The sequence below is a fragment of the Lissotriton vulgaris genome, chromosome 8, assembly GCF_964263255.1.
Source record: "Lissotriton vulgaris chromosome 8, aLisVul1.2, whole genome shotgun sequence".
NCBI lineage: Eukaryota > Metazoa > Chordata > Amphibia > Caudata > Salamandridae > Lissotriton > Lissotriton vulgaris.
Window position 1 is genome coordinate 793,123,446 of NC_141696.1, and position 13,690 is coordinate 793,137,135.

General features: G+C 42.3%; 1 protein-coding gene across 1 annotated transcript in view; it reads left to right on the forward strand.

The window, feature by feature from the left end:
- The window catches only part of TGFBRAP1 (transforming growth factor beta receptor associated protein 1), a 255,012-nt gene extending 242,609 nt beyond the window's left edge, over window positions 1-12,403 (forward strand). The window contains exon 11 of the mRNA XM_086934675.1: window positions 9,256-12,403. Within this exon, the coding sequence (XP_086790801.1) occupies window positions 9,256-9,429 (174 nt within the window). The 3' untranslated portion in view covers window positions 9,430-12,403. The remainder of the gene's footprint in view (window positions 1-9,255) is intronic.
- Window positions 12,404-13,690: the final 1,287 nt, after the last annotated feature.

The window sequence follows — 13,690 nt, forward strand, 5'->3', positions numbered from 1 at the left end:
ATCAAGAGTGGAAATTGTTTCGTAAGTTTCTGCCTAAACAATTATGCTCCCACAATGATCCTTCCAGAAGGAAATCCTCAAAGAAAAAAAGGTAAGTGAGCACAGTAGACCTCCTCAATCACAATACTGCTGACTGCATCAGATTCAACATAACACCATTCTACCATAGGCATCAAGACACAGAACAAGTCTCTTCACAGCATGAGACTCCTTTGACCTCAAAAGGTTTGGAGTTGAAAACAAGGCCGATGGTGAAGTATCATTGTTGATCCTTATCATCGGATATACAAAGACCGTCGAAAAATGCTCGTTGTCGACAATACTTGCGACATCATCAGAGACTGTTGCCGGTGTAATTACTTTCAATGTTTAGGACATGTCAAGAGTCATCACATGTCACTGTAGGTTCCCATCATTCTATAATCCACACACCATCATGTTCCTCATCAATAGTGTGCTTTTCACTTTCTTCAACTCACTCATCTATTGGGACACCAATAGCATGCATGTGTCTATCTCCAACCTCATCAGGAAGGAGACTACCATTTAGAGGTGGCCAAAATTGTGAGACCGATAGTGCCAAGCTATCATCCTTTATCTTTTATTCCTATAGAACCAGTTATTCTGCTTGATGGTCCTGTTCAAGAAAGGCTCCTGCCTTTAAATTTGTCTGCACTAAAAATGGTGTCAAAGCCATCCTCTATTTTCCCACTGTGTCCAATGCCACCTAAACGTTCACCTGAAGGAGTTCATAGAACTCCATCGAGATCACGTCTCCATTCACAAGCACTGATACTATCCACTCTTCATACCCACCTACATATCCACCAGCATCCCCAGCTCATGCTTCCCCGGTGGATGGCATCAGTACAATCCGGGATGTCCTAGCAAGAGGTGCATCAAAACTGAATATTCCACTGGAAACCTCTAAACTAGCCGTGTCAGTCACCTTAGAGATGATGCTCTGGATTGTATTACTGCTGTGTTTTCCATTGTCATTCCACCCTGTTTCTCTTCCATCGTATGTTGGCAACGCTAATTTTACCAAAAATCCCTCCCTCTTTCTTAGAGACTTTAATAATTCCAGGGGGAAACATGGCGGCGGCGGGTTGAGCCGCGGCGGTGCTCTGCTTATGGGCTCCCGCGACTGCTGATATCAGGACGTACCTTTCTTAGCGAGATTCTGCATGTTTGAGCCCCGGCATGATTTTCCGCTATTCCGCTGCAGTGTTTGTGTAACAATAGAGGATTAGGCGGATTAGCAGATTAGCGGTTTCTTCTTTCAAGCGGTGGCATCTCCTAGCCATACACCCGCTCTTCATGTGTTTGGGGGAGGAGCCTGTAAAGCCTGCGGCGGATGAGTGTTTACAGGAGCCTGTGTGCTCCAGGACAGCTAACCTTTTGGCGCGGGAGCCCCTGCTTTTCCCGGCAGAGGGGTGGATCTGGTCACTGGCCGCCCTGGAGCTCAGGAGGGGTCGCCGTATTCGGGGAGCCCTGCTCGAGCGGCGTTGTCTGGCTGCTCCTACGCCTGTTGCTGCCACTACAAGGGAGGAGCAGGGTGAGGAGGGAGAAGCTCTGGAGGAAGAGAAGCTTCAAGCCCTGCATCAACACCAGAGCAATATCTGCGGTAACGGGGTTGAAGTGGGAGGCTTGGAAGGTGTGGCGAGGGCTGTTGGCAAACCAATAGCAACTGGGGGGGTCCATAGGAGGGGTAGAGGAAGAGGGAAAGGGAGCACAAGAGGAAAAGGGAAATGTATGGGTGTAACTACTGATGAAAACACCAAAGACATTGATCTTTCAAAAGAGGGGGAGTTGACCTTAAAGTCGCCTGCAGGCATTAATACCAGCATTAGTGCGGACAGTAAAAAATTGTCAACATATTTAACAGGGCAAGTTAAAGTGAAGCGGGCATACACCCCTAAGCTAGCAAAAAAGTGTAAAGGGAAGAATTCTGCTTCTGTATCAAAAATAACTCCCTCACTGCAATCTTATTTTAAGGTGGTGCCTCAACTGATAGTGTTGGGTGACAATACCCCCCTCCCCCCCCCCCCCCCCCCCCTCCCGGTTTACAGGGTCAAGTAGTAGGTGATCTTACGCCGGAAGCACGGATGGCCACTAATGAAGTTGAAAAGTCATCTATGGAGAACATGGAGAGTCCGGATCATCCCATATCTAATCTCTCACTAGAAGGTGTGGGGCGGCCCCAATGACAATAGCAATAACAACAATGCCACTGTCAGTAGCGATAAAGCCAGTAATAACGCTATTAATGACAATCGTGACAATAACAGCATTTTGGATCGTGGGACCTCCCCAAGGTTAGGAGAGACGTGCCAAACCGAGTTCGTGGATTGTCATGTTCCGAGTGATTTGGCGTTGTCTGCACCTTTTTCTTTGGTTCTGGCTCCTCCACTCCCTTTTGCCCCTCCTATTGTCGCGTCTGGGTTGAGTTTGCAGTCAGTCATCCAAGGAGCTGGTTCAACAGCAGGTCTAATGGCTGGGGGAGGTACAGGCTCTGCCTACGACGCATCCCATGCTTCGAATACGGATTTGGTCACCACACTTCAGGCTTCCTTTCAGGCAATGTTTTCAACTTTGGCCGCAGACATTAAAAAGGGCTTTGAGACCTCTGTATCAAACCAAGCTGATATCCGCTGCTTTTGTGAATCTCTTGACAATAAGCTTGGCACCCTTACCACTAGGACAGAAGTCCTTGAGGATAAAGTTACAGAAGTGACCATTAATATGGACGCTACAAAGGCGGAAATAGCGGGCCTTAGACAAGAGAATCAGAGTTTGTCTGATAGGATGGAAACGTTAGAAAATAATGCCCGGGGGAACAATTTGCGTATTCTGAATATTCCAGAGGAGAAAGAGGGATCAGATATCAAGCAATTTGTGGTCTCTCTGCTAAAGGAAGCACTGCGACTAGACCTGACCGAACAGGAAATAGCCTTAGACATCCAGCGCATCCATAGAGAGCCGTTCCGAAGGAACCCCCAGAGGGTAAAACCTAGAAAGGTTCTGGTTAACTTTCTTACCTACTCTCTCAAAGAATCCATTTTGAATATTGCGTTGAAACAGAAGGTTGTAAGCGCTAAAGGGTTCAACTTTCAGATCAGATCAAATTTATCTAGAACCACACTCGACAAACAATGGGAGTTAGGCAAGAGATTGGAGGCCTTTAGAAGCCATGGGGCTGTTGCTCAGTTAGTATTTCCGGCAGCACTAAGAGTTATGTACAAGAATACTATACATAATATAAGATCAGTGCAGGCTGCAGATGAGTTGCTGCTGACCATGGGGAGGGGGCCGGGACCAGCTAAGTAGCTTGGGCTTCTTCATATTTACCCTGCTGGGTCTTTTGCAGTATTTTTCTTCCTTCTTTTTTTGGTTTTGACAGACGTACTAATATTTATTCTATGATAGATTTGAGGTTGAGATCCCCTACAGGCACATGACTCAATGAAATAGAAATAGAAAAAGAAAAAAAAAGTGGGAGATTATCAAAATAAAACGGTGATGGGCAAAAATGTCTAAATAAAAATAAAAATAAAAAGATAACATACATAGTTTAACAAAAATATAGGAGAGAAGGGAAAAGGAAGGAGGTTAAAGAAAAAAAAAAAAGGGGGGGAAAGGGCAGTAGAAAAAGGGGAAAAAAAAAATGTAAGCCCTAGTACTGTATCACATTCTGGTTCGCACAGTGATAGGCTTGGTGGTCGCTCTAACTTAAGGGTCACATTTTGGGGGGGGTAATTTAATTTAGTATAAAGTATTATGTTTTAGGGCTCTAAATTTTGCTTTTGTTGATTCCTTCTTTGTTTATTGTCCCTGGAGTTCGTGGTTGGTTTTAGCGGGAGTCCATAGCAGGGTGCTATCTCTCTGGTTTTCCAGATAGATAGAGTGGGGGTTTCCCGAGGGAGGGGGGTTTGGAGTGGGAGGGGGGTTAGGGGGGGTGGAAAATTTTAAAAATGTCCTCTAAAACGTCCTCAAAAATATTTTCGAGAGGTGAAAGACAGTTGTAAGCTATTACATAACTTATATATGGGAGTATGGCAATATTGGTCATTGGTCCTTGTGATCTTGTTGCTCGGGTGGGAATGTCAACACAATGAATAAACTCCGTATTTTGTCCTGGAACATTAATGGTCTTCGAACTTGTCCAAGAAGAAATAATATAATGCAATATTTACGAGACTCGGCAGCGCAAATAATAGTGCTCCAGGAGACACATTTGGCAGAAGCCGAAATACTAAATCTGTTGGGTAAGAATAGGTGGATAGACTTTGGGGTTGTTACATCACAATCATCACATATTAGGGGTGTGGCCATCCTTTTTAAAAAATCTATTAGGGCGAGGTTGGTTTCTAAGCAGGTGGACCCTTACGGCCGATGGGCCATAGCCTCAGTTATTATCTCAGGTTCGCCATTTACTATAGTAGGATACTATGGCCCGAATCAGGATGATCCATCAGTTCCATCCACACTCTTCTCACAACTATACCTATTCCCAGAGACGGTTATCTTGGCAGGTGATAACAATGTAGTCCTTGACCCTGTGCTGGAAAAGTCACCTTCCAATAGGGCCAAAACTTTATCTAAAACTAGGACTTTTTTGTTAGACCATATGAAAGCACTAAACTACAACGATATATGGCGGACACTTCATGAGTCTCAAAGGGGGGTCACTTTCAGGAACTATAGATTTCACCATCAGTCTCGTATTGATTTCATTTTGATTAGTCATATCTTGGTTAAACAGGTTAAATCAGTGTGTCATTTACCCTTCCATCTTTCCGACCATACAGCCATCCTTCTTGAGCTCGAGGTCATGTCCAGGGCCTCTCTGAGAAACTGGTCCTTCGATAGATCAATTCTTGCCTCATCTGACATTATAGATGCACTAAATCAGGAAGTTAAGTTCTTTTTGGGAGATTAATCAGGGTTCAGCCCTACCTGGCATCACATGGGATGCGTTTAAATCTACATTAAGGGGGTATCTAACTAACAAAACTGCATATAAAAACAAGATATATAGGGAATCAGTAGCCTCGCTTGAATTGGAGATTGAGTGAGTTCAAGCAGAAATCGACAGGTACTCAGTAGCATCTGGGGCCACATTAGAGGACCTGCAGGATAAGCTAACGGTTTTAAAAGGAGATCTTTCCTCAGTCTTGAATGTGCGGGTCATGGAGAGATGGGAGGCCAGCAAATTGGCTCACTTTGAATACAGGGAAGGTGCGGGTAAGCTCCTGGCCTGGAAGGCGAAGACAGACAGGGTCCGAAATAATATTAGTTCCATTAGTAAGGATGGTGTAATACACTCTACTGATGAGGGAATTAGAGGGGATTTCAGGAGCTTTTTTAGCGAAATATATTGTGAGGATAAGAATGTGCAACCAAATCAAGCAATGGAATGGTTGTCTGGGATTTCCCTTCCTGCCCTATCGCCAGAACAAAGAAACGCCCTGGAGTGCCCTTTTTCATTGGAGGAAGTACGGTCGGCTGTTTTTAATAGCAAAAAAGGTAGGGCTTCAGGACCCGATGGGCTACCATCTGAAATCTACAAAGTAATCTGTTCAACAATCCTTCCCAATCTAACGGATCTGTTTAATAACATTCTGCTGGAAGGTGTTTTGCCCCCCACGTCCTGGGATAAGGCCTCCATAACTTTGATCCTAAAGCCGGGCAAGCCAGCAAGTAACTGTGGGTCATATAGACCGATTTCAATTCTTAATACGGATTATAAAATGTTTGCATCTGTGCTAGCAAATAGACTGGGAGCGGTGGCAAATAACATCTTGCATATGGACCAGAAGGGATTTGTAAAGGACCGGCAGCTATATGAGCTGACTTATGACCTCATCGGCGCAATCGACATGGCCACGTCCACATCTCTTCCTCTGGCAGTTCTCACGCTCGATGCCACAAAGGCCTTCGATAGGGTAAATTGGGTGTACCTATCGGAGGTCCTGGGAAAGTTTAACTTAGGTGATAATTTTAGGCGGGCTGTAAAACTTTTATATAAAGACCCTTCCGCCTCATTATTGGTTAATGGGGAACTAACAGAGTCATTTAGTATTACGCGCGTAACCCGCCAAGGGTGTCCCCTTTCCCCTCTTTTGTTTGATTTATATATAGAACCTTTTGCCCAATTAATTCGTGATAACCCTAATATAAAACCTTTTATTTTTGAAGGGTGGGAGCGGAAAGTCGCATTATATGCGGACGATGTTCTCATTTTCTCATCCGAGTTGAGTTCGGCGTTTCCAACAGCGATAGCCATTGCAGAAGAGTTTGGGGCAGTATCTGGCTATGAAGTCAACGCTTCTAAAACCGATATCATGGTTTGGAATCATCCTGTGCCGGTGGCAGTGGCACAGCCTAGTTCTATCCTGAGGTATTTGGGTTTAAATATCTATGCGGATATTAATAAGATCGTCCCCTTAAATTTTGCCCTTGTGGCTAAGGAGTGTCGTATGTTGATGAGAACATGGTCAGCTCTCCCTATCTCCCTGTTAGGCAGGTCTAACCTGGTTAAAATGACTATTTTACCTAAGATTATGTTTTTGTTTAGCACTATCCCTCTTTTGTTTTGATCCATCCATGATTGCAAAATTCCAAGCTGAAATAAACACATTTATATGGAGCTGTCATACACCCAGATTGGCCTGGAAGAAGATAAGACGTCGCCGAGAAAAAGGGGGCCTTGCGGCACCAGATTTGCAGTATTATGGATGGGCCTTTCAACTCTCCCACGTCAGGATGCTTTTAAAGACCCCTAGTTGCATTGGGTGTGGGAAACTATTTTCAGCACTTCTTAAAGGGGAAAAAGTTAGGCCTGCAAATTTTTTGTTAAAGTTTGGTGATCCCAAATATTTTAAAAAAAGTCAAGCTAAAGGTACTGAGGGATCTAGCTAGAACATGGGGTAATTTTAGACGTGCACTCAGACTTGACTACTATCACAGTAGGGCTCCACTTTGGGATTCTCTGGGATCTCCCTCTTGGCTCTTGGATCGTCTAGCTCTACCTGTTAGAGAGGCGGGTCTTACATCATGGGGGGACCTGTTTGTCGAAGGCACGTTACTTTCATGGGAGGCTTTGAGTTCAATAATAGGAACGCGTTTCTCAAGATTTAAATACCTCCAAATTCAGAGCTGGGCACACACTCAAAATCAGGGTAGGGGCAGATTTAAAATAGGTGCTGAGAGTAATCTGGTATCCCATCTGATAGATAAATTACCCTTTAAGAAAGAGATCACATTTTGGTATAATCTTATGATAGACGAGTCTGATGGTGAATTTTTGCTCCCCCACTCGCTCTGGGACACATATATCACTAATATTGATACGGAGATCTTGTGGCTAGAATCGTTTAAAATTCTGGGGGACATTGTGAAACCTTCATGGCTTCGTCGCAACCATCTGTTCACATGACACAGGGCGTATTATTCTCCATTACGGTTATCAAAATTTCCTAATAACGCTCTGGTTGCTTGCCCCAGATGCGGTTTGGTAGCCGCATCAGATGTACATATGTTTCTCGAGTGTCCATCCCTAACATCATACTGGAATGAGATCTGTGTGTCCCTCTCCTTAGCTGTAGGGTCTCAAGTTAGTCCTTGCCCAATGTTAGTCTTTTTTGCCATTTTCCCAGAGCTTTGCGGCATGGGTAAAAAATTGGTCTTCTATGCCTGTTTGCTGGCTAGAAGAGAAATATGTAAACGATGGAAAGATAAGACACCACCACTTCTAACAGATTGGCGTGCTTCTATGCTACAGACTTCAAAATTAGATATGATCAGAGCTGGGAACCCAAATAAGAGAAGATTTTGGCTTCTATTGAATTGGTAATCATGGAATATAGTAGCATGTTTTTTTTTTTTCCCCCCATGTCCTATGATTACGCTGCTTGGAAGGGTCTCCTTTGGCTATACATACCCTATAAGGGTGATTTCGGCTACGAACTGGGTATTATATAGCAGCAAGTTAGCCTAGATGGTACCATGTGACGAATAAGAGGTTGACGCTATGCACTGCGGGGTACTCCGATAGGAATCTCTATTACCCCCCCCCCCCGTATATCTGGGTCAGTGTTCCTGTCATCTCCTCTATCTTTCTGTTACTATATGGTCACGAAGGGCGAATATGAGGACAAAAAAAAATTAATTACGAATAATTCCCCTACCCACTTTTTGCCTTCATCCACGAGAGTCCCCAAAGACGACCCAATCTAATGGGGGGGGGGGGTCTCCAGGGCCCACCACTCACTCATTGCAACCCTTGACTGGAGAGCCTATCCTTAAACTATCTTGACTCACATAAGGAGAGTTCATTGTGTTTTGAGCAGATGAAAGAACACCCATCGACACCTCCATAATCTACCCTTTCCTCTTTTGAAAGGAAGGTAACATACATTAAGATCTTTTAATGTTTCCTTTGTCACTAAAACCCTGCTATGAGAGCTAAATGTGTATAATTGTAATGTTTTCTTCACTGTTGTCTTCCTCCCTGTGTTTATCTCCACAGGACAGTTAAACAACTAGTAGGTAAAAACTGATTACATACAATGACACCAGTTCACCTGATCAGTCAATGAGAACGCCAGAAACCCAATATGGCTCAACAGTACACAGTAGATACAGTCCACTGCACCACCGTATATATAACTTCAGGCCATACACTTGGGTAATATCACTTCCTCAGCATATCTGTATCCAATTATAACGCTACTTCCACCTACATCAATACATATTAGACACAGTTTCTGGTACCCTCACAATCACAACGCAGCTCCAGGTCATGCATTGCTGAGCATTTGCTACCTGACCGGGCGATTCATGTTAAATTAGGTTCATACCTTGACCCTTGTATAATCATAATTTACCCTGCACCATCATAGTGTAGGGTCATGTTGAACACAACCGCTGCACCTAATAATGGATGATCAAACTAAAAAGATTAATTAGACGATGATGTATGAAACCTGCAGGCAATGTTGGTCATCTAAAACTTAACACTCTAATCGGGATGGCTTTATTCCGTTATGTGAAGTGTATAAGAAATATTAGGATTGTTTGGAGGAAGATGTATTTTTGAAGACAAGTAACTGTAGTAAATTATTTCTTTTCAAGTGTAGAGTTCATATCTCAGTTACTGTTTGAGTAATTTTGATGCACACTTTAACAGGGCTTTTGGAATCTGTAACTTAACATTTGTGTTTGTTTGATTTTTTTTTTTTTTTTTTGCAGGTGAAGATGAGAGGTCGTCCTATTGTTATTTCTGACAAGCAGTTATGTCAGATTTGCCAAAGTCCCTTCAGTGAGCCAACGTTTGTCCGACACCCGAATGGCATCATTGTTCACACTCATTGTGCTGCTAGCAGACGCATGAATCCCAACATGGCTCATGGTAGCCGGACTTGAAAGAGAATGTTCTGCAAGGCAGTAACTGTAAAATTCCTTGAAATCCAACAAGCAGGAACAAAGCACCCGCTACTACGTCGAATGTGAAGAAACTAAGATTGGTGATAATGTGTTTTTTTTAAGCTAGGCACTTGATTGCTGAAGCATTTGTTAAGTACCAGGGAATCAAAAACTTGGAAAAACTTTATTTTGAAAGACACGTCTGCGTGCATTCAAAAGGGAACGCTTTGACTTTGTCCCTTGGGAAACGCTTGAGCACTCTACATTCCCGATGCGGGTGATGCGGTTGGATGGACAGCTTGAACGTGTTGCCTTTTTTAAACAAAATGTTGGCATTGCACTGATCATATTTTGTGTATAATGTGAAACTGAACCCTCCCTCCTTCTGCCAATCCACAGTGAGCATAAAAACAATTCCTTTCCCCTATGGCCTAGTTTACATGTATTGCATCACCGTTGTTGTGATGAGCTTAGGGTGGTGCAATTTGTCAGGAGACGTACGGCTGCACCAATTCTACTTCCACCTTCAGTTTTGTCTTATTTCCAAGGAAAACCTAATCATGGACTAGTTTGTTTATTTTCTCATTCTTGATTATGGAGTGTCTGTCAGATTTTAGACTCCGGCCTATTTCCCCATTTAGAAAAATTGATTTATATATATATGCTCCTTCACAGTATGCTAACAAATGTCTCTGTGAGAGCAGTTTAAGCTCTTACTGAACTCTTTGCTAGTAAAGTGGCGTAAAAGCTGGGTTGTTGCCTGTGCAGGAGAAACTCTTGCTCCTTTGATGCTGTGTTCGCAGCATTCAGTGTTTCTTTAATTAACCCAGTCGTTGCCTTTACTCGGAGAATAGCATTTATTTTCTAAATTAAATTGAGTGGGGGGGACATAGCAAGGATCCCCCAGGAATCTTCTGGCCGTGTTGTTTCAAAGATACAGATGCACATTCATCTCAGAGTGTCATGCATTACACAATTACAGTACTTTAAAACAAAGCTGGGATAGAAAAGGCAAATTGCCTATGTTTTTGACAGCGTGCAACTTGCTATTAGATATCGTAGTGCCAAGGTTTTGCTCGACTTGTATTTCCCTGCATTGCGAACCTGGCTTGTTTCAACAGTAAATCACCTTAAAAAAGGTACCCACCCTTCCTAATCAACTGTAAGAAAATTATTTTTTGTTACCTGTAATATGTGTTTGTTTTGTCAACAAAAAAATTGAGCCGTCTACCTTTGCATGGCTTGCAGGGTAAATGCTAACCAGAGTATTTAAGGGTCGAGGTCTACTTGCCTATTTAAGTGCATGGAAAAGCAAACAACTTGGGTTTACTTAATTCGGTCTGGTCTGCATAATCTGGCATAAATGCTCCTGCAGTTACCAAATATTTTGACCGTTAATTGAGAGTTGCTATGTGTTACTTCGAAGGGAGGTAAATTTATAGAACAGCAGGAGGAAATCTCAGTTCTAAAAGTGGAATTTTCACCATCCTTCTGTGTGCTATTAAATTGCAGTGCAGTTTGTCTTGCGTATCTTTCTCAGTAAATACGCATCCTGCAAAAGATTGTTATACTACATGTTATTATTTATTGAGGGATTTCACATGAAACTGGTCTTTACACTCCACGGTGTGTTCACTGTTTAACAATCCCTAACCTTGATTGCATGAACCTTCACCTTTGAATGTGGTGCTGTCGACCCTTCTGAAGGCAAAGTGAAAGAAAAAGTTTTTTTAAAAAGGGACATTGTTACATGGAGTATTAAAGGCAGCTTCATACGGTTTTTAGACATTCATCTTATCAATTCTCCAAAATGCGGCAATTGTGTTATACTCTGCTTTATGGTGGTCTGGAAGTCAGTCGAAAGATGTCAATGGATGCCACTGATTGTAGATTGTCGATGACCTTACTTTTATGTTAACTCTGTTGAGGTCATACAATATATTGCACTTATACCCCTCTTAATGTGTATGTTCTGTCTTATATATGTATGCTGTTAACTTGTAATATGATATACCTTCCCTGGTGCAGGTTTTCAACATTAGCCTGATGCAGCTGAAGATTCTGAACACTTTCTGGGTAATACCTGCATTTTGTCAGCTTAATTATATACTTTTTAGAGTATAATTGGCTTGATTGTGTTGTGGTCGCAAACGAGTTTAACTATCTACCACTGCTTCTCCATGATAAGGATGTTTTCAGTGATTTGCAAGATATGGGGAGTTATTGAGCAACAGTGTTCAGTTGTGGTTGCAGTCATGTCCTTGTTAGTCCTGTGTCTCTGGCCACACGATATTTTGGAAATCTGGTAAGACCTGTGCCTAACGGCTTATTTTCTTCATGGCACATTTTTTGTGAACTCTGTGAAAAAACATGGTAACTATTAGAAGATGAGTTATAGCTGTTAGACACGTGGAAATTAAGTTATATTGAACCAATGAATCATTGAAGGGCTTTCTTAAAATATTGCTTTCAATTAACTCCATGCAAGTCACTACAGGTATATTCTTATATTTTGCTTGTAAATCACTAAAGTCGTCTGCCTTAATATAAAATCCAGCATATTGATCCAAAGAGTAGTCAAGGCTTATGCACTTACATCCAGGGTCCTTTTTTCATCATAGCTCGTATAAGGTAATGTAGGGTAAAGATCGATTGCAGTCAAACTGTCAATTTGAATGATAAATAATTTTTTTGACTTGTAACATTTTTTTCTGCCATTCTTATCATAATCATTGTACAAACTTAGTTTGTCTTCATGTCAAGCTCACTTTATCTTGAACGGTGAAACGAACAAGCTAGCATACACTGCTTAATGGTTCAGATACTTTTTACCATTTATAGTGAACTAATGTGAAGATGTATTTTCTGTATTTCTGGAATATTTTACTCATATTCAGTATTGGTGTCCCTTCATAACATTGATGGCAAAACCTGAAATTCCACTGAATTTAAGACGGAGTAAAAAGTTGAAAAATGATGCAGTGATTAACTTATTAATTATGTGGCACCTATCTCATACGAGAATACAGCAGCATGTCACTGAATCAATTTCTTGAAATAACCGAATGTTTATAAATACATGCATATGTATGTATATATATGCGTGTTTGTGTGTGTGTGTGTATATATATATATATATATATATATATATATATATATATATATATATATATATATATATATACATACACACATCATTAAGGTTAATGAATGTGTTCATTACATCATTAAAGCAACAAAAACAAACTGCCCACACAGCATGTTGAAGTACTTGTATTCACCAGCTGATAGTATTTTCCTTTGTATTTAAACCTAGGAGTAACAGTCATATAGCGCTAAATGATGTGTATAAAATCGGAAGCCAAATATTTGGTGAGAAGCAGACGCAAATTATACATTTAATAGACCCCAAGAGATAAGTTCATGTTAAAACTATGTGCCGAAACTATATTGCAAATTTGGCAAATAAAAATAAGGTTTTAAATGAATATCTAAAACTAACATGAAGCAAAACAGATTGAATGAAGCATAATAAATTGTTTAGGAACGGAATAGAAGCCTCAATCTTACTTAATCCGCAAGTCAAAATTAATTCTCAGATGCATGTTTCAAGCTCAGGGGATTTGTAATGGAAGTCTTCAGAAGTTGTTGATGAAAGGTTGCTTTTAAACACATTCAATGATAACTAGAATGAGGAGGGGGAAAGTAGCATTACTCACGTGATGACTCTTATACTCTTGAGTACTGCTACCGTCTCACCCTCTTCGACCAGCGCAGAGGAACATTGCTCAGAAGGGCAGCCCAACCCTTTTTAGGTCGAGCAGACCTACCCTCAATGCGTGAGCATTGAAGGTGTCTGCTTCAGACCTATTGTGGCCCGTATTTAGGAATGTGGACAGCTACCAGACGCGCGCTTTGACGAGGTCAGATTTCACCTCGGGAGCGAGCGTCTGGTAGCTGCGCATGCGCGGTGCAAAGCCCTTGCTCACACACAGACACAGGCAGCCCCCACCCCTCTGCATGCACGCACGCACGCACACACACACACACACACACACACACAGGCGCGCGCATGCACACGCAGGCATACGGCACCCATACAGGCACACATACAGGCACACTATCCCCTACCTCGCATTCTCTCTCAATCACACACAGTCACGCATGCGCACACACGTTCCCTCGCGCACACACGCGCGCACACACTCCCCCCCACCCCCCCCACCAGGCATACACACAGGCACGCACGCACTTCACATCA